The sequence below is a fragment of the Schistocerca americana genome, chromosome 3 (genome assembly GCF_021461395.2).
Source record: "Schistocerca americana isolate TAMUIC-IGC-003095 chromosome 3, iqSchAmer2.1, whole genome shotgun sequence".
Classification (NCBI taxonomy): Eukaryota; Metazoa; Arthropoda; class Insecta; order Orthoptera; family Acrididae; genus Schistocerca; species Schistocerca americana.
The window spans coordinates 891,459,075-891,477,865 of NC_060121.1; the positions used below are offsets into that span (position 1 = coordinate 891,459,075).

The window sequence follows — 18,791 nt, forward strand, 5'->3', positions numbered from 1 at the left end:
AATTCTGCGTTTGTAACATCTGCTGTATGTAGCAATAACTATTGTTTTCAATGTTTCTACGATCAGTATTATCCTGATACGTGTAGTGCTCCATAGGTTACATATTACACTTGTCACAAATGAAGATACAGTAGTATAAACAAAATGACTATACTGATTTGATTGAAGGTTTTCGTATATCCTTTCTGTGCTTCCAGTCTCCTTAAGAAAACAAACTTTGTCTACTTTTTTCGTGTTTAAGATTAATAAATTAGTAAACGAATGATTAAATATTGATAAATTCGACGACCATTAAAAAGCTATTGTTAGAATTACGCGGGAAAAACAAACTGCTGGCAATGAGATCCGCTCCACAGAACTAAGTGCTTACACACTCTTTTTTTTTGTTAGGAAATTGGTTTGGTACTTTTATGAACATTCATTATGTGATACAAGCTGCAAATTAAAAAAGTAATTAGTAACAAAGCAAAATAAAAAGATCCTCAGTAATGAGGAAGCTAGCTCACAAACTGCTGTTTAATATTTTAATTTTTTAAACGTTTTTTACTTTTTATTCTTTAATTTTTTACTGTGAAAGGAAGAAAGAAAGGCTTCACGTGACTGGTCACTGGGAGGAATCAAAGACTACAGGGGAACTCAGCTAACAGCCTGTCAACAAAAAGCACTCGAAAATGTTGCAAGACCACACCAGACTTGCGGTATGATTTGTACAGCTACAAGAGACTATGAGATTACACCCTACCAGAAATCACTTTAACTAGTAAATTTTCCACTTGACTACCTGGCCAATGTGTCTCCTGAACTGATTTTTCCCATTAACTGTGTTTGTTGTTGTTAGCCTACATTAGAGGTTATCACATTTAACAGAATCTAAATGAGCTTGAGTGCTGAAATAGTATTAATGAAATGGTGCCCCTGTCATCATTTTAGTCAATTGTTGATGGGTGATTAATATATCAACGTGAGATTGATCTTTTAAAAAGTTTGACACAAGTTCATTGATTAAAAAAATGTAAAAACAATACACTTAATCTTGATGATAAATAAAACATGAACTATTAGCAACAGCCGGTCGTAGTAGCGGAGCGGTTATAGGCGCTACAGTCTGGAACCGCGCGACCACTACGGTCGCAGGTTCGAATCCTGCCTCGGGCATGGATGTGTGTGACGTCCTTAGATTAGTTAGGTTTAAGTAGTTCTAAGTTCTAGCGGGCTGATGACCTCAGAAGTTGAGTCCCATACTGCTCAGAGCCATTTGAACCATTTTTGTTGGCTACAGAAATAGGCCCAACAAATAGTTACACGATACTGGGTGGCAACTGGTCGGCAAAGACTAAGGTTTCCCTGATTGAACTAAGTACTCTGACTCATAACATGGTTGGCTGGTTGGTTTATTGAACAAATGGACTAAACAGCAAGTTTATCAGTCCCTTAACTCAACACATGGATAACACAGTGTAAAATTATCACACTGATTTTGAGGGATTTATTCTACCGAGAAGTTACATTATGTTTCTGCAGCTGACAACAATTGACGAGGCTGTGATTCTGTTTGCCCTAACAAGCTGGAGCAGCGACACTACACCCCTTTCTAGATGTGCATCGCTGCCTCAGATGACGGTCATGGTACACGTATCTGTGATGTGCGGCACCTATAATTCATTGTCACAGACACAAAACATGTAGTGTCGCAGATGGACGGGTGGCTACTACTCTCTAATGCAACCCTGAAATCTCGGCAGGTTCCAACGTGTGACATTCTCGTTCGCCGATCATACCATGAACCAATTTGACTCACTTATACGGCCGTGCGCACAAGGAGATCAAACATGAAAGCTGCAAGCCTGTCATGAGTAGGATCGCCCTCGGCACAGCGAGTTGTCTGAGACGACTAAGGTCTAAACCGTTGGTACAGCTAAGTCCTCAACACAGGCTCCGCAGTCAACACCAGTCCTTGTGTGAAGTTATGCTCAGGACAAGTGTCCAAAGTGCAGCCCACTCATAACAAAAGTCTAGACGAGAATCCTCTCCAGACCGGAATCTGAATCAGAAGGCCAGGTTTATCCCCTCCTGTCTTTCCATCAAACCTTGGTAAACTTCACCAAAGTGGTGCTCCAACTCTCCCCCCACCCTAAAGGGTTTCGCGCCAATCGCAAGTCTCAACGAGCCCCTCTAACTCGTCTGCTCTACTCATAAGCCAATAAGGCTAATCCAAATTAACAATATCCATCTCTTTTCTGAAGAAGTAGCCAATCCCTGACTCACTAATTCCTATGCAGAGAGGAGAAGACGTTGTGCTCCAAACTCGTTTTTTTTTGTTTTTTCCACGGTCACGTCAGGCAAACTAAACGAATTGCATGTACGTCCCAACATAGACCATTTCAGAGCCGGCATAAATGTTGCGTTCCATCTCGTTCCAAGGCCTGAGGCTTCCCAAAAGAAGCTCTGCAAGCAGAGGGATGTTTCTGAAGTCATAGACGGCTTATGTCCCTACTCATATCAAAATGCCGTGGAATTTGCATAGTTCGGTGGCCCAGTGATTTACCCCTGCCCAGTCATACAATAGGTTTGAATCATACATAATACATAAACGGACAACAATTGTATCTTCAGAAACACACTCATTCTCAAAATCAAGACAAGCAAGTAACATGTATCATATGTTGTGCTTATTTCATATGGCAGTATAATGTTGTTTATTGTAGCTACAAGACATCTGAAATTCACAGGTTTCAAATAAAATTTACATAAACTCTTGACAAATGATCTTCACTCGAGCAGTTGTTCCAAAAATTAAGTCAGTTTCACAAGAAAATATACAGAACTACATGAGAATCAGAGTCACAAAAAATCCTGTCTCTCCATCCACAAAAGTCTCTGAGAAGACAATCTGCATTTACAAAGTGACACATGTAGAACACGGCGCTAAACACGCACACAAATGGTCTCTGCGGAGGCTGAAGCATCAAGGTAGCCGGAAGCTGTGGCCGAGCGGTTGCAGTTGCTTTAGTCAGGAACCACGCGGCTCATACGGTCGTAGGTTCGAACCTGCCTCGGGCATGGATGTGTGTGATTTGCTTAGGTTAGTTAGGTTTAAGTAGCTCTAAGTCTAGGGGACTGATGACTTCAGATGTAAGGTCTCATAGTGCTTAGAGCCATTTGAACCATTTGAGCATCAAGGCACAGCGAGGCTGTGCCAGAGTGATGGCCGCCCTTTACTCAGCGCTTGATGTTGGAGCAGCAGCGGATGGCTATGGGCCCCTATCTGGTCCAGGGCAGCATCAGTAAGGTAGCTGGGCTGTTGGCATCATCTCGAACTGACAGCGCTGTTTGGTGGAAAGGAATGAGAAACCAGTACACTCGCACGACGCCGAACAACTTCAACTCAGGTAGTGACGTCTGTGCCCCGGTCTTGTCTCGCGATTGGGTAGCTGAAAGAGTGCAGACTTCCCTTGGATTAGGTGGTGAGACAGAGTTGGATCTGGTGTGCAGCCAGTCTCCTGGTGAGGATTTATTCTCTTTGCCACTGTGCCACTGCCAGTCTTCGTCATAGTGCACGAATGCAGGGGCAGCTCGTCCGGATCGTGACCACCTGGTACTGCACGGCGTCTGTAGAGGGGGTGTGGCTGCTTGGGGGTTCCCGCTGGGCATCGTTGTGGTGCCGACTCGTATGCAGGTCATTCGACGTCAGGGACGAGCCTCCGGTCCGGCGGTCCCATTCACAACCGTTCGACGGATGGTTGCTGTCAGCTGTCATTTGCTCGGCACCATGCAGGCTGCCAGGCTATCGAGGAAGTGCCTTTCACTTTCGTTGGGCCGCAGAGGCGGCAGGTAGACCCCCAGCTGTTCTGGCCTACATTCAGCGCTGGTAACTGGCCCTCCACTCGGCATGTCACCAAGGCACCCAGCACAGGCGCTCTCCTTCAAGCTGGCACGTGCTCGTTGTCGCCGTCCTCAGGGTGTTGCCTTGCGACGCCGTACAGGACGCATCGATAGTGGGTCTGACAGGTCCAAAAATCTGCACAAGCTTTGTCTTTGTATTATGTTTCACTGCTAATGTTTTTCATCGATCTTTGTACATAGCTTCTTATGAATAAAACAACAACCAAAATGTAATGTCTTTGTATAAATGCGGTATGATGACATATATAATTACCCGAGCGATCGTGATAAAAAATGAAAAGTAGAAATATGTTTTTCATATAGAATAAACATGACATGCATAAAATTTACAGTCGTCCTAAATGTATGGTGTGAAGTGTCTCTGGTCTGTGTGTTAGTACCATTTCCCTCATGCATACTCCTATGATAGGCCAACACTGCATCCGCCCTTCACCCAACATACTCTTTCCACACAGCACTTAAAATGGTTCAAATGGCTCTAAGCACTATGGAACTTATCTAGGCGCTGCAGTACGGAACGGCGGGACTGCTACGGTCGCAAGTTCGAATCCTGCCTCGGGCATGGATGTGTGTGATGTCTTTAGGTTACTTAGGTTTAAGTAGTTCTAAGTTCTAGGGGACTGATGACCTAAGATGTTAAGTCCCATAGTGCTCAGAGCCATTTGAACCACTATGGAACTTAACATCTGAGGTCATCAGTCCCCTAGCCGTAGAACTACTTAAACCTAACTAACCTAAGGGCATCACACACATCCATGCCCAAGGCAGGACTCGAACCTGCGACCGTTGCAGCAGCGCGTTTCCGGACTGAAGCACCGGCCACAGCGGCTGGCGACAGAACGCTTAGTATTAACTTATTTCCTTTAGCCAGTACCTCTTAACTTTACCTCCAAGCACTTTCTACTCGTAGATTATGGCTACACCACGTATACTCCTCCTGTTCTTGGTACTCAAAAATATTCAAATGTGTGTGAAATCTTATGGGACTTAACTGCTAAGGTCATCAGTCCCTAAGCTTACACACTACTTAACTTAAATTATACTAAGGACAAACACACACACCCATGCCCGAAGGAGGACTAGAACCTCCGCCGGGACTAGCCGCACAGTCCATGACTGCAGCTCCTCAGACCGCTCGGTTAATCCCGCGCGGCTGTTCTTGGTACTCTCGGCGGCGTTGTCACCCAATGCCGAAGTGTTCTGAAACCATGCTTCCATTTGTCTAACACCTGCTCCTACATTCGCACATCTGAAACTTACAATTGTCATTAGTTTCCGGTTACTTGTCCTACATGTTACGAAAATACCTCAGATTTCCTCTTGTTGGATAGACGCTGGAGTAAAATACAGAAACGTAAATTAGTTCTCCTATGTAGGCTGGTCCTTATCCTCACCAGTGGTGCCCAATAATGTTCATGTCCTGGGAGTTTGATGTCATGAGGAAATGATTTAACTCAGAAGCGTGTTCCTGGAGCCAGTCTGTAGCGATTCTGGACGTGTGCGGTTTCGCATTGTCCTGCTGGAATTGCCGAAGTCCGTCCGAATACGCAATGGACCTGAGTGGATGCAAGTGATCAGACAGGATGCTTACGTACGTTGCACCTGTCGGTGTCGTATCTAGACGTATCAGGGGTCCTTTACCAGTCCAACTGCACAAGCTCAACACCACTACAGAGCCCCGAGCCCCCACCACTTTGAACAGTCTCCTGCTGACATGCAGGGTTTCGGTTCCGAAAGTCCACATCGATGATGTTACGTTCAATGGTTTGCACGCTGGCGCTTGTTGATGGCCCACAATTGAAATCTGCAACTATTTGCGGAGCGTTTGCACTTCTGTCACGTTGAACGATTCTCTCCAGTCGTCGTTGGCCCAATTGTTGCAGGATCTTTTTCTGGCCGCAGCGGTGTCAGAGATTTGACGTTTTACCAGATTCCTGATATTCGTGAAATGGTCGTACGGGAAAATCCCCACTTCATCCCTACCTCGGAGATGTTATGCCCCATCGCTCGTGCGCCGACTGTAACACCAATTTCAAACTCCCTTAAATCTTGATAACTTGCCACTGCAGCAGCAGTAGCCGATCCTGGTTGTCTTATATAGGCGTTGCCGACCGCTACGCCGTATTCTGCCTGTTTACATATCTCTGTATTTGAATACGCATGCCTGTAATATTTTCTTTGGCGCTTAAGTGTAAATCTTCTACGCGTGTGCACAATAGGGCCCATTAAATCGGTTACACCGAAGTGTTTTAGTTTAGATGGAATTATGGGCTGCAGAGGTGCCTGCATTGTCACTGTATCATACTTTGATTTCTGACCGGCTCTAGACTCTGCCAAGGCGTTCCTAATCTGTCTGTCAATACCTTTAAAGTGGCACAGTGTGCGTACTTTCAGGTAGCATTTCCTGGCTCCAAAGTGTGCGTAGCAAAGATGGGTGTTCCAGATGACTTTGTTCACGACCTCATCTGGGATGCAAACACGCTAGGGCCCTCCATCTCCTTTACTGCGAAATAACAAGATTCCCTTCCGCAGTAGGTAGAACTGCCTAAGCTTAGTTCCCGTCCTGTCCATTAACCTTTTCTTAACAGCAAACAGAGCTGGGTCCTTGTCTTATTCTCTGATGACGCCCTTTTGGATCGTGGTGACATAATTCTCAATCGCCACTTTTCAATATAATACAAGCTGTAGTGTTCTTTTTCTAGTGGGTTTTCACTAATTCCCTCAAATCCCACAGGTGAACGTGATAGCGCATCCACGACGATGTTCTCCTCTCCTGGTATGTGGGTAATTGTATCAAGAGCTCCCATCTCATGAGTCTGTGCGGAGCTGCGCCGTGAGCAAGAATTCTAAGGCTTTGTGATCAGTGAAGACTCTTGTATTTCTCCCACAAAGGAAGAATCGAAATTTTTAGAAGCCACACACGACCGTCAAAGCTTCCAACTCGGTTACCGAGTAGTTTCTTTCGCATTCACTGAGGACATAGCTTCCGAAAGCGATGGTCTTATGCTCTGTGTTCCCCCCTTGCTGATATCTCTGGAAGATGACTGTGCCCAGACCATAGTATGAGCTGTCTGTTGCAATCCAAAATTCCCCTGCCAGGTTCGGGTGCGACAAAATCGGTGCATTAACCAACTCGGTTTTGGGGGTCTGGAATTCGTCTTCCGCTACAGAGTCCCAGTGCCACGACGCCTTCTAACCGGTGACCGAACATAATCGCGGGGTTTCTAGTTTCTTAAAGTGACTGAATCTCTTATAGAAATTTGCGACACTAAGAAAGTAACTGTACTGTTTGTTAGCTGTTGGCATTGCAAATTTCGTTATCACCTCTATCTTATCCGGATCTGATGGAATTTATTCCGCGGTGGTGATATGGCCAATGAGTGTTACTCGTGAGATCCAAATACATGATGTTGGCAATTACGTCGCATTCCTTGAAGGTCTGTAGTATTTCCCTAAAGATCAGACTGTTTCCTTTCTACGTCGGTTCCGAAATTAATGGATTGTCTACGTAAGAGGTGATTCTTCGTTTTACAGAATGCTTTAAGATACCGTCGAGTCCCTGACTGAAGGCAGCTGAGGACACATTTAACCCGAAGGGTAGTCGTTTGAATTGGTAACATCTACCGAGGTCGAGGAATACAGTGTATCTCCTGCAGCCCGAGTGGAATGTAATTTGCCAGGAATTGGAGCGCAAATCGAGGGACGAGAATACTGTTACGCCATGGAAGTTTTGTAGGAGCGCCTACAGCTTCTCGGGACGATATGTCTCTGGTTCTATGATACTGTTAATTTGTCATGAATCCAGCACCAAACGGATTGAATAGTCGGACTTCTTTACGACCGTGAGGTGGTCGTTCAACGTGGAGGTGGCTGGTTTGATGATGTCATCGTCTAGCATCCTCTTGATTTCTAAGAAAACTTTTTGACCGTAGGCTAGTGGAACCTCTAAGGCTTCACGAGAAATTTTGTGCGCTCGTGCACTCGGAATGCATACTCGAAACTTCGGAAAGCTCCCGTTTACGGCAGAAATACACTGAAAATCCAAAGAAAGTGGCACACCTGCCTAATATCGTGTAGGTTTCCCGCGGGCACGCGGAAGTGTTGCAACATGACGTGGCATGGACTCGACTAATGTCTGAAGTAGTGCTCTAGGGAGCTGATACCAGTAATCCTCCAGGGCCGTCCATAAATCCGTAAGAGTGCGATGGAGTGGAAATCTCTTCTGAACAGCATCTTGCATGGCATCCCAGATATGCTCAATAATGTTCATGCCTGGGGAGTTTCGCGTCCAGCGGAAGTGTTGAAACTCAGAAGAGTGTTCCTGGAGCCACTCCGTAGCAATTCTGAACATGTGGGGTGTCGCTTTGTCCTACAGTAATTGCCCAAGTCTGACGGAATGCACAATGGACACGAATGGATGTAGGTGATCAGAAAGAATGCCTATGTACATGTCACCTGTCAGAGTCGTATGTAGACGTATCAGGGGGCCATATCACCCCAACTGCACACGACCCACACCATTACAGAGCCTCTACCAGCTTTAACAATCCCCTGCTGACATACAGAGTCCATGGATTCTTAGGTTGTCTCCATACCCGTACACGTTCGTCTGCTCGCATTTCTGTCACGTTGAAAGATTCTCTTTAGGCGTCGTTAGTCCTGTTCTTACAGGAGCTTTCTGCTGCCGCAGCGATGTCGGAAATTTGATGTTTTACCGGATTCCTGATATTCACGGTGCACTGGTGAAATGGTCGTGCAGGAAAATCTGCACTCCATCGCTACCTCGGAGATGCTATGTCCCATCACTAGTGCACCGACTGTAACACCACGTTCAAGCTAATTTAAATCTTGATAACCTGCCATTGTAGCAGCAATAACCGATCTAACAACTGCGCCAGACACTTGTTGTCTTATATGGGCCTTGCAGACCGCAGCGCCGTATTCTGCCTCTTCACATATCTCTGTAACTGAATACGCCTGCCTATACCAGTTTCTTTTGCGTTTCAGTGTACATCCACATTTTCAAGTAAGGTTTCTTCGTCATCTTCCTTTTCGTTCATTAGAATGTTTTCTAGATTTCCCAGCGTGTTATCAAGGCGCACCTCCCGCCGAGTTTGTTCATCTTGTTGCGCGATGCGACAAGGCTCATGACACCACCACTGGTTCCTATCTCCATCGCATTTTGTGGTGTAATTTAGGATGAGGTATTCGGCAGGAATTTCCACACATATTGCGTGATCAGCCAGTGTAATTCTGTGGACATATTTTTGCAAAATGAGCTGTCCTCATGCCACATACAATACGGCCTGATGTTGGTTCACGAACTTCGTCTGGCGTGATTTCGCAAGTGATGAGGAGGTGCCTTTTTGTTGAAGACAGATCATTTTTAGTTATACTGTTGAACCGTGAATTTTTCTTTCAAAAGCTTTTCTTAAGAATTTACTTTATTTACTAGTGATTCATCAAGAACATTAACACATTTAATCACACTATGTGAGCGTGGAAGTAGGTACCAGTAATTTCATTAAACTCAGAAGAGTGTTGCTGGAGCCACTCTGTAGCAATTCTGAATGTGTGGGGTGTCGCTTTGTCCTACTGGAAAACAAATTAAATTTCTTTCAACAAATGGAAATTTTATTCCTAACAGCCTTTCTTTTTTGAAACTGATTCAAAAATTATAATCAGAAAGCACCCTCTAAATATCAAGTTACAATTTATTCAGAGGCAGAAAGAACAATTTTTGACAGTATGAGCTTTCGGGCTGAGAACCTTGCCGCTCCCTTTTGACACGGCCTTAGTCACGACCGCTCAAAACAACATCTGAAAGACTACACTGGTGCAAATCTGCAAACACACCAGATTACTTTAAACTAAAAATTGTAACAACTCACACAAAGCCGGCCGTGGTGGCCGTGCGGTTCTAGGCGCTCCAGTTCGGAGCCGCGCTGCTGCTACGGTCGCAGGTTCGAATCCTGCCTCGGGCATGGGTGTGTGTGATGTCCTTAGGTTAGTTAGGTTTAAGTAGTTCTAATTTCTAGGGGACTGATGACCACAGCAGTTGAGTCCCATAGTGCTCAGAGCCATTTTTGAACTCACACAAGCACATAAACTATGCACCCCATAGGAGGGATGGAAATGGTACAAACACTAACATGAAAAAAATTAACTTGCCACCAAAGGTGCCACTTGATTTTAAAAAGAAAAACTTTTACACGGGAAGGGTGGCGACTTTATATACTAAAATGACCATTTAAACAAAAAACCCATGAAATGCAGTCTTACATAAAATATACAAACATGCTCTACATTTCACATATACCGCCTCTCAAGATGATAGGCAAGATAAAAACATATTTCAGGAATTCGGCCGTTACACTTCAAGCAATAAATTCGTTAACACCGAATCCGACAAACACGACAGAGGCAGCTATTAACGTACGGCAGACCGACAGACAGACAGACTGCCTAACAAATGCGGATGGGAGACAGACGAGCAAGCTGGGGACGAGAGACTGACCAAGAAAACAAGTAGAATTTAACAAGTAAATGAAACAACATATCACGAATCACTAAACTTCTAATAAACTGTGATGTCTGACGAAGACCTGGCGCAGCACCCTCAAAACGCTCTCCCGAACCGTCTGTTGCCAGCCGCTTCAACGGACGCAGGAAGGCGGGCCGATCTCCCGTCTCGCGTGGCCGCAGCTCGCGCCGGCCAGACCGATGTCGTGGGATGACTCCTGTTGCTCTCGTGTCGGCCGCGAAGCCACTACCCCTCGCTATACGGCGCGGCCCACTGGACTGACGTGGCGACCTCACATGCACCGACGCTCAAGACGGACAAGTCACCTTGTGTCTCAGTGCGCGACCGACCAACCGATCGATCCAACCGCCAATGGCCATTGCCTGAACAAACTCGAGCAGACTGGCAGCCTAACACATACTAGCACTCCGGACGACAGACAGACACTGACTGCTCCACACTGACTTGGCTGACCAACTGAACCTGGCGAGTTTTTTTTCTTTATTGTAATTTCATTCCCCTGCCTCATATGGGCAGGGGAGGGCTGTCAGCTGCACAATCCGCCGCTCTTCAGCCGAGTGACATGACAACTAAAACAAGAATAAAATGTTACAAATATAAGGCGATAAAAAAGGGGAACATAAAACAGAGTAAGGGAAGAAAATGTAGGTAAAAATACACTGACATGGTGACGTTCATGGGGGACAATTAAAAAAGTCACCAGAAAGTTAAAAGAACACATTTGGCGATTCGTAAAACACAAAGAAGACATTGAATGCATATGCACAGGTTAAAAGTCGGCCACAGTATTAAAAACACTCCAGAACAGCACCTTAAAACTCAATTGGAGCACACACGATGAAGAATAAAACTGCCAGGTGGGACCTGCCGAGGGAAAGGTCAGAGAGGATGGAAAAGGAAGGGAGGGCAAGGGGCAGCAGGAGAGGCAGCGGGATGAAGAGAGTAGGGGTGTCAGCGGGTACACTAAGAGGCAAGAGACACGTGGGGCAGGAGATGAAGAGGGAAGACAAGGCAGGAGGGAGTGCAGAGACACTGAAAGGGAGCACAAGGGGGGAGGGGGAGTAGGAGCGGGAATCCACTCAGGAAAAGGGAGGGGGAGGAGATGGAGCCCGGAGGAGGAGGCAGGAAGATGGGGTTAGAGTTGGTAGGAGGGGCAGATGTCAGGGCGAAGCTCATCATCCTGAAGGAGTAGATGGTGGAAGTTGCGTTGGGAAAGGAGATGGAGGGTGTGGAGACGGAGAGAGGGTGGGATACAACGGTAAAGGCACGGCAACGGGTTGGGTGTGGAGAGGAAGGGAGACACCAGGGGGTGAGGGGGATCAAGGCGGCGAACAATATATAGTGTGCGGATGTATGCAAGGAAAAGGAGAACCTAGCGAGCTCATAGCGCCCCTTAAATGCACGTCAACAGGCTACCTTTCCCCTTTCCCACCAGAGGGAGACACCAAAGCTGCGATTGCCACAGCGGCGCCACCGCCATAAACGGAGGGCGACTGCTTCACACTACCCGCTGCAGCGAGCTCTTCAAAACAGCAATTTTTACCACGGCTCAACTGTCAGTGTTTAAGCTTCATGAATACTCAATTTCCCTAGCACAAAATTGCTCTAGCTCAACTAGACTACATAAAGACGCGATGATAGGACTACAGTGGCTCATACATGATGACAGGAGTAAAAGTGCCTCTGGCGTGTGCAGTGGTGAGCAGGTGGCTCGGCTGTTGTGTTTACAGGAAGGCGGTGCGGGGGACGCTGGCGCTGCTGCCACTGTTCGGCCTGAACCTGCTGGTGTCCCTCTACCGGATGCCCAACCCGTCCTGCACCTGGGAGCTGCTCTACGCCTACTTCGGGCTGCTGCTGGACGGACTGCAGGGGGCCTTCGTCGCTATCAGCTTCTGCTTCCTCAACAGAGAGGTATATTATCAGCTGGCACTGCCTCATGCATGTACTCCGTAGAACAGGTCTCGCCTGATGTCACCTTCGCAGCTGGCACCATTGGTTAGGGGAAGGGTGGTCCAAAGCTACTTTTACTTGCTGGAAATCAGACAACTTCCCTTCTGTTATTTAAGTATCTTTACTTACTTCATAACTTAATAAATGTTTTTGTGTTGTACCACTTTATTGCTATAGTCTCTATTGTCTATGCACTGATTACACTGGAAAATCATGAAATATCATAGGAATGTATAAAGTGGATGACAGCTCCATCTTTATAACAAGTTAATGATCCTCCCTTCGTTGGGGACCACAGTCATAAAGTACTTTTTGAGTGAAATAGCCACCGCTTGACTGCAAGTTTTTTATTTCACACTGGCTTTACAGTCATTATTAGGTTCAAAGATGAAATGAAACCAATAAAGCCTGTGGATCATATTGTTCAACGCATAATTTGGTAACTTAGGAACAACATAAATTTTTAGGGAGTTATTAACAAAGTTATCAAATATATGATATATCTGAACGACATGTCGTCGGGATTTTACGACACATAAAGTTCCGGAAAAAATGCAGTAGTCTCAAGGACAAGGTCATTTTATTGACAAGTGAGGTAACAGGAAGTTCATCATTGTAGGTGTGTACTATAACAAATTCAGTCCATATGAAACACACATGTCACAGTAAAGGGTGCCAAAAAAATATAATATAAAGGTACCGAATGGCATTCAGTATTTCCCAAGCATCTTGCGCCTTTTGTTGCAATCCGGCAGTGATTCTGACAGCCCCTTCATCCTGCCCTACAAGTGTTCAATTTGTGAGAGATACTGTGACCTTGTTAGCCAGGGCAGGCGATGTACACTACGAAGAGGACGTCACGTCCCAGCAGCCGTATGAGGTCGTGCATTGTCCTGCTGAAAAAGAATATCACAATCCTGTTGAAGAAATGGCAGTAGTACAGGAATAACAGGCTGTGTAATATAACAGGCAACGGTTAGTTTACCCGCCAGAAACACCATATGTGATTGCGACGTGTAACTGACGGACCCCCACACCATGAGGCTTGGGATGGTACCAGTGTGTTGCAGACAAATGCACTCTGAAGCAGGCAGCTTACCAAGTCTCTGTCGTACACACGTACATCCATCACTCGAATACATGGAGCACACACTGTCATCACTGAAGAGAACAGACTCCCATTAGACTTTCTAGTCAATTCTTGCACGACAAGAGAGTAACCATGCTTGGTTGTGTAAGGTGTGAATCGTAGCCTGGCCAGAGTCACACGTGATCTTAATCCTGCTGCAAGCAGATGGGACTCAATTGCCCCTGACGTCGCAATTCAACGATTTTGACGTGTGTCTGTACTACACAGAAGTTCATAACTGGGTCTGCAGGTGTGAGAATGTTCCACAGACCACTGTTGACACGCCACTTAGACAATGTTCCCAAAATCCGTCGATACATCCATCCAGCTTCCCGCATGCCCGCAGTGTGACCACATTCAAATGGCTAAAACTGTTCAACAGGAGTACATATTCGTCGGTAGGGCATGGTTGTACCCTAGAATGAATGTTGTGAAAATTGTTCACCTCTAAACTGAGCACCGTTACTGCCTTCAAAGTCAAAACAGAGCGCGCACAGAGAGGGCCCCCGAGTCCCACCTAATCACCGATGACTGTGACAAATCAGTCAGTGACAATACAGTCCCTCAGCATGCAAATATCATACCCAGTTGCCAATAAATGCATCCTTGATGATGTTGCATTCTTTTCTAGTAGTTTGTAAGGTCAGGCACCCAAATTTTCAATTCGCACTAGGATCTTATAATGAAATAAGTGATGTGTATGTCCACATATGTGTTGTAGTATTCCAAGGACGACATGTCATTTAGAAATGTCAGATATTTGATGACTGTGTAAGTAATGCATCTTCATCTACATCTACATCTACATCCATACTCCGCAAGCCACCTGACGGTGTGTGGCGGAGGGTACCTTGAGTACCTCTATCGGTTCTCCCTTCTATTCCAGTCTCGTATTGTTCGTGGAAAGAAGGACTGTCGGTATGCCTCCGTGTGAGCTCTAATCTCTCTGATTTTATCCTCATGGTCTCTTCGCGAGATATACATAGGAGCGAGCAATATACTGCTTGACTCCTCGGTGAAGGTATGTTCTCGAAACTTCAACAAAAGCCTGTACCGAGCTACTGAGCGTCTCTCCTGCAGGGTCTTCCACTGCAGTTTACCTATCATCTCCGTAACGCTTTGGCGATTACTAAATGATCCTGTAACGAAGCGCGCTGCTCTCAGTTGGATCTTCTCTATCTCTTCTATCATCACTATCTGGTGCGGATCCCACACTGCTGAGCAGTATTCAAGCAAAAAGCGTACTGTAACCTACGTCCTTTGTTTTCGGATTGCATTTCCTTAGGATTCTTCCAATGAATCTCAGTCTGGCATTTGCTCTACCGACGATCAACTTTATATGTTCATTCCATTTTAAATCACTCCTAATGCGCACTCCCAGATATTTTATGGAATTAACTGCTTGCAGTTTCTGACCTGCTATATTGTAGCTAAATGATAAGAGAACTCCATTGAGAATGACATGCTGCGTTCTGTTATCTGGGAACTCTTCAATCCAATCACACAATTAGTCTGATAGTCCATATGCTCTTACTTTGTTCATTAAACGACTGTGGGGAACTGTACCGAACGCCTTGCGGGAGTCAAGAAACACTGCATCTCCCTGGGAACCCGTGTCTATGGCCCTCTGAGTCTCGTGGACGAATAGCGCGAGCTGGGTTTGACACAATCGTCTTGTGTCTGTGCCCTTTTCCAATCCTTTGGAACGCTACGCTTTTCTAGAGTACGCGAAGGAACTTGGCCCCCTTCTTGCAGCGATATACCGTAGGTATACCGCTGCAAGAAGGGGGCCAAGTTCCTTCGCGTACTCTGTGTAAAATCAAACTGGTATCCCATCAGGTCCAGCGGCCTTTCCTCTTTTGAGCGATTTTAATTGTTTCTCTATCCCTCTGTCGTCTGTTTCGATATCTACCATTTTGTCATCTGTGCGGCAATCTAGAGAAGGAACTACAGTGCAGTATTCCTCTGTGAAACAGCTTTGGAAAAAAGACATTTAGTATTTCGGCCTTTAGTCTGTCATCCTCTGTTTCAGTACCATTTTGGTCACAGAGTGTCTGGACATTTTGTTTTGATCCACCTACCGCTTTGAAATAAGAACAAAATTTCTAAGATTTTCTGCCAAGTCAGTACTTAGAACTTTAATTTCGAATTCATTGAACGCCTCTCACATAGCCCTCCTCACACTACATTTCGCTTCGCGTAATTTTTGTTTGTCTGCAAGGCTTTAGCTATGTTTCTGTTTGCTGTGAAGTTCCCTTTGCTTCCGCAGTAGTTTTCTAACTCGGTTGTTGTACCACGGTGGCTCTTTTCCATCTCTTACGATCTTGCTTGGCACATACTCATCTAACACATATTGTACGATGGTTTTGAACTTTGTCCACTGATCCTCAACACTATCTGTACTTGAGACAAAACTTTTATGTTGAGCCGTCAGGTACTCTGAAATCTGCCTTTTGTCACTTTTTCTAAACAGAAAAATCTTCCTACCTTTTTTAATATTTCTATATATGGCTGAAATCATCGATGCAGTAACCGCTTTATGATCGCTGATTCCCTGTTCTGCGTTAACTGTTTCAAATAGTTCGGGTCTGTTTGTCACCAGAAGGTCTAATATGTTATCGCCACGAGTATGTTCTCTGTTTAACTGCTCAAAGTAGTTTTCAGATAAAGCACTTAAAAAATTTTCAATGGATTCTTTGTCCCTGCCACCCGTTATGAACGTTTGAGCCTCCCAGTCTACATCCGGCAAATTAAAATCTCCACCGAGAACTATAACATGGTGGGGAAATCTACTCGAAATATTTTCCAAATTATCCTTCAGGTGCTCAGCCACAACAGCTGCTGAGCCAGGGGGCCTAGAGAGACATCCAAATACCATGTCTGAGCCTGCTTTAACCGTGACCTTCACCCAAATTATTTCACATTTCGGATCTCCGTCAATTTCCTTCGATACTATTGCACTTCTTATCACTATAAACACGCCTCCCCCTTCACTGTCCAGCCTGTCTCTGTCATCTTAAAATTTATGTTATTCTTATATTACCACAATATGCCTTTCACTATGTCTACCACATGTTTTATTCGTTTCAGTTTTTTTTGCACTATATAATTGCTGTAAAACTGAAATCGTGAAAGTGTTAAATAAATGAATAATAAGAAACTTACAGTTAAATGGCGGCAATTTCATTTTAGAAATCGCAAAAAAGTATGTGCATGTGTCTGTGTGGAGGGTGGGGGGAGGGTGGGGGGAGGTTGGTGAAGCTTGGTGGAAAGAGGGTCATTCAATGTGCATAGATAAGAGACTGTCTGTGAATGTGGGGGAGACCGTTTGCGAATGAGTGTAGATATGGGCAGGTCTGCGTTGGAGGTACACATGTTGATGTACATTGCAGCATGACTCTTCCATATGTGTAGTAAGCTCTACAATATGTGGTAAACATGACAGCGAGGTGCCCACTGCAGTCATAGGATAGTTGTGGAAGTGGGAATACACAGTGCAATTTCAACAAATGTGGTATAAAATGACTTTGTAACTGCAAAAAATAATGCTTTTAGAAATAGAAGTGTAGCAGTAAATGGTACTGGTTTTAGTTATTAGTACATATGACATAAAACAGGAGGTACTACTTTTGTAATTACAATAGCTTTCTTCAGTCTGGATGAGTTAGGATTTAGATATGTGGTAAGGGAGAGAACTGGCTTTAACATTTTGATGTTCGGATAATAAATTGCCGTCTCTTTAATCTAAGAATAGATGATTGATGCAGCTAGCCGCTATCTCTGTGTAATGTCTGTATAGACGTGTATCTGTTGTCTTTAAGATCCCTTCACCTTCACACATAAGTCAATTACAGTAAAGTACGGCCCTCCCAGGTCTTGGCTGATCCGTGATAAGACAGGCGAAAAATTAGACTAATGGAGGATTATTAGTATTATCTCTATTTTCATTCGCTCTATCTCTCTTTCTCTCCTTTATCTATGTACAGTTTTTATATAAGATTTCATTACGTGATACAGAGATAAAAAGAATCAGCCCAAATAGAATCTTTGGTGGAGTCCTTCGTCTTGGTAATCAGCGGCTGGCTTGCTGTAAGAGATCTTTACATTTATTATTACTGTTAAACACTGCAGTCAGTCGGGAGAATCAATCGTTTGGACAATTTCTTCCTTTTACGAAAGATTGCGAATTCCAGATGTGTATGAAGCCTTTTTGGACAATTTAACACAGACTCAGTGATTGCAGGCTCTCTTCGACACAGCTGAAACTTCCCCACTAATTACAGGGCCAACGTGATCAACAAATGATTCAGAAAAAACTCATTCGTTCATTCACTCCAGAACAAAAAAGTCACAAACCTTATTTATGGAGGAAATCGTGTACTAAATCCATCTCCATTACATATCCAGATCTCCGGTGATTCCACGCCTTAATTATTTTCCTTTTACAATCTCTTTCTTTTCAAAACAAACCGCTAGTGGCACAAATGTTAATTGGCTTGCTTTAGCGAGAAGAAAAGCAGAATATGTATCTCTCAGAAACACGTCAATCCCTCAACCGCCACTCCAGAAGCTCTCCTAGTTACCACTCCAACAACCATGGAGAATGCATATATGCATCTCTGTTATTTCAAAGAATAAACGCACTAGAAAATACTTTGGCGTCGACGAGCTGTCGCCGCATATATTACGAGAAAATCAGATCAGATAACTTTTCCAAAGTGAGTGAATGTGGATGGTTTGATTGAAAATGATTAATTGGTGCTTGGTAGAGGGTATTTGCTGTGGGGACATTACATGGCTATTGGAGCATTCAGATTTTCACATTATATTGTATGTGAGACAATTGCAAGTATAGTAACGGAAGTGTGTTGTCTTTTGCAGGTCCACAGCGCAGTGAGGCGGTCTTACAATCTGCTGTCGGACAAGTACCGCGGAGGAGGAGCTCGCTCACATTCCCGGAGCAGCGAAAGTTGTGGAGCTGCTCACACAACGCTGGCGAGTATGGATGGCTTCTGACAGCTGCAGAGGGTCTGCTGCTGTCTGCCACGGGCGTAGCCCCCACCTGCTGTCTGCCTCGGGGTAGCCAGAATCTGGTGTCTGCTACTGCAGTGGTAGCCAACATCTGCTGTCTGGCACAGCTGTGGCCATCAGCTGCCACCTGCCAACATAGCAATAGCTGCCACCTGCTGTCTTACAAGGCACAGTGACATCTGCAGCATCCATCTGACCTGGTGACGTGGATCTCCTGAGACTACAGTGTTGCTA

The 18,791-nt window shown here is 45.0% G+C and overlaps 1 protein-coding gene across 1 annotated transcript in view; it reads left to right on the forward strand.

The window, feature by feature from the left end:
- LOC124606477 (corticotropin-releasing factor receptor 1-like) overlaps positions 1 to 18,542 on the forward strand; it is a 253,548-nt gene extending 235,006 nt beyond the window's left edge. Inside the window, exons 10-11 of the mRNA XM_047138459.1 lie at positions 12,178 to 12,358; positions 18,408 to 18,542. Coding sequence (XP_046994415.1) covers positions 12,178 to 12,358; positions 18,408 to 18,542 — 316 coding nt within the window. The remainder of the gene's footprint in view (positions 1 to 12,177; positions 12,359 to 18,407) is intronic.
- Positions 18,543 to 18,791: the final 249 nt, after the last annotated feature.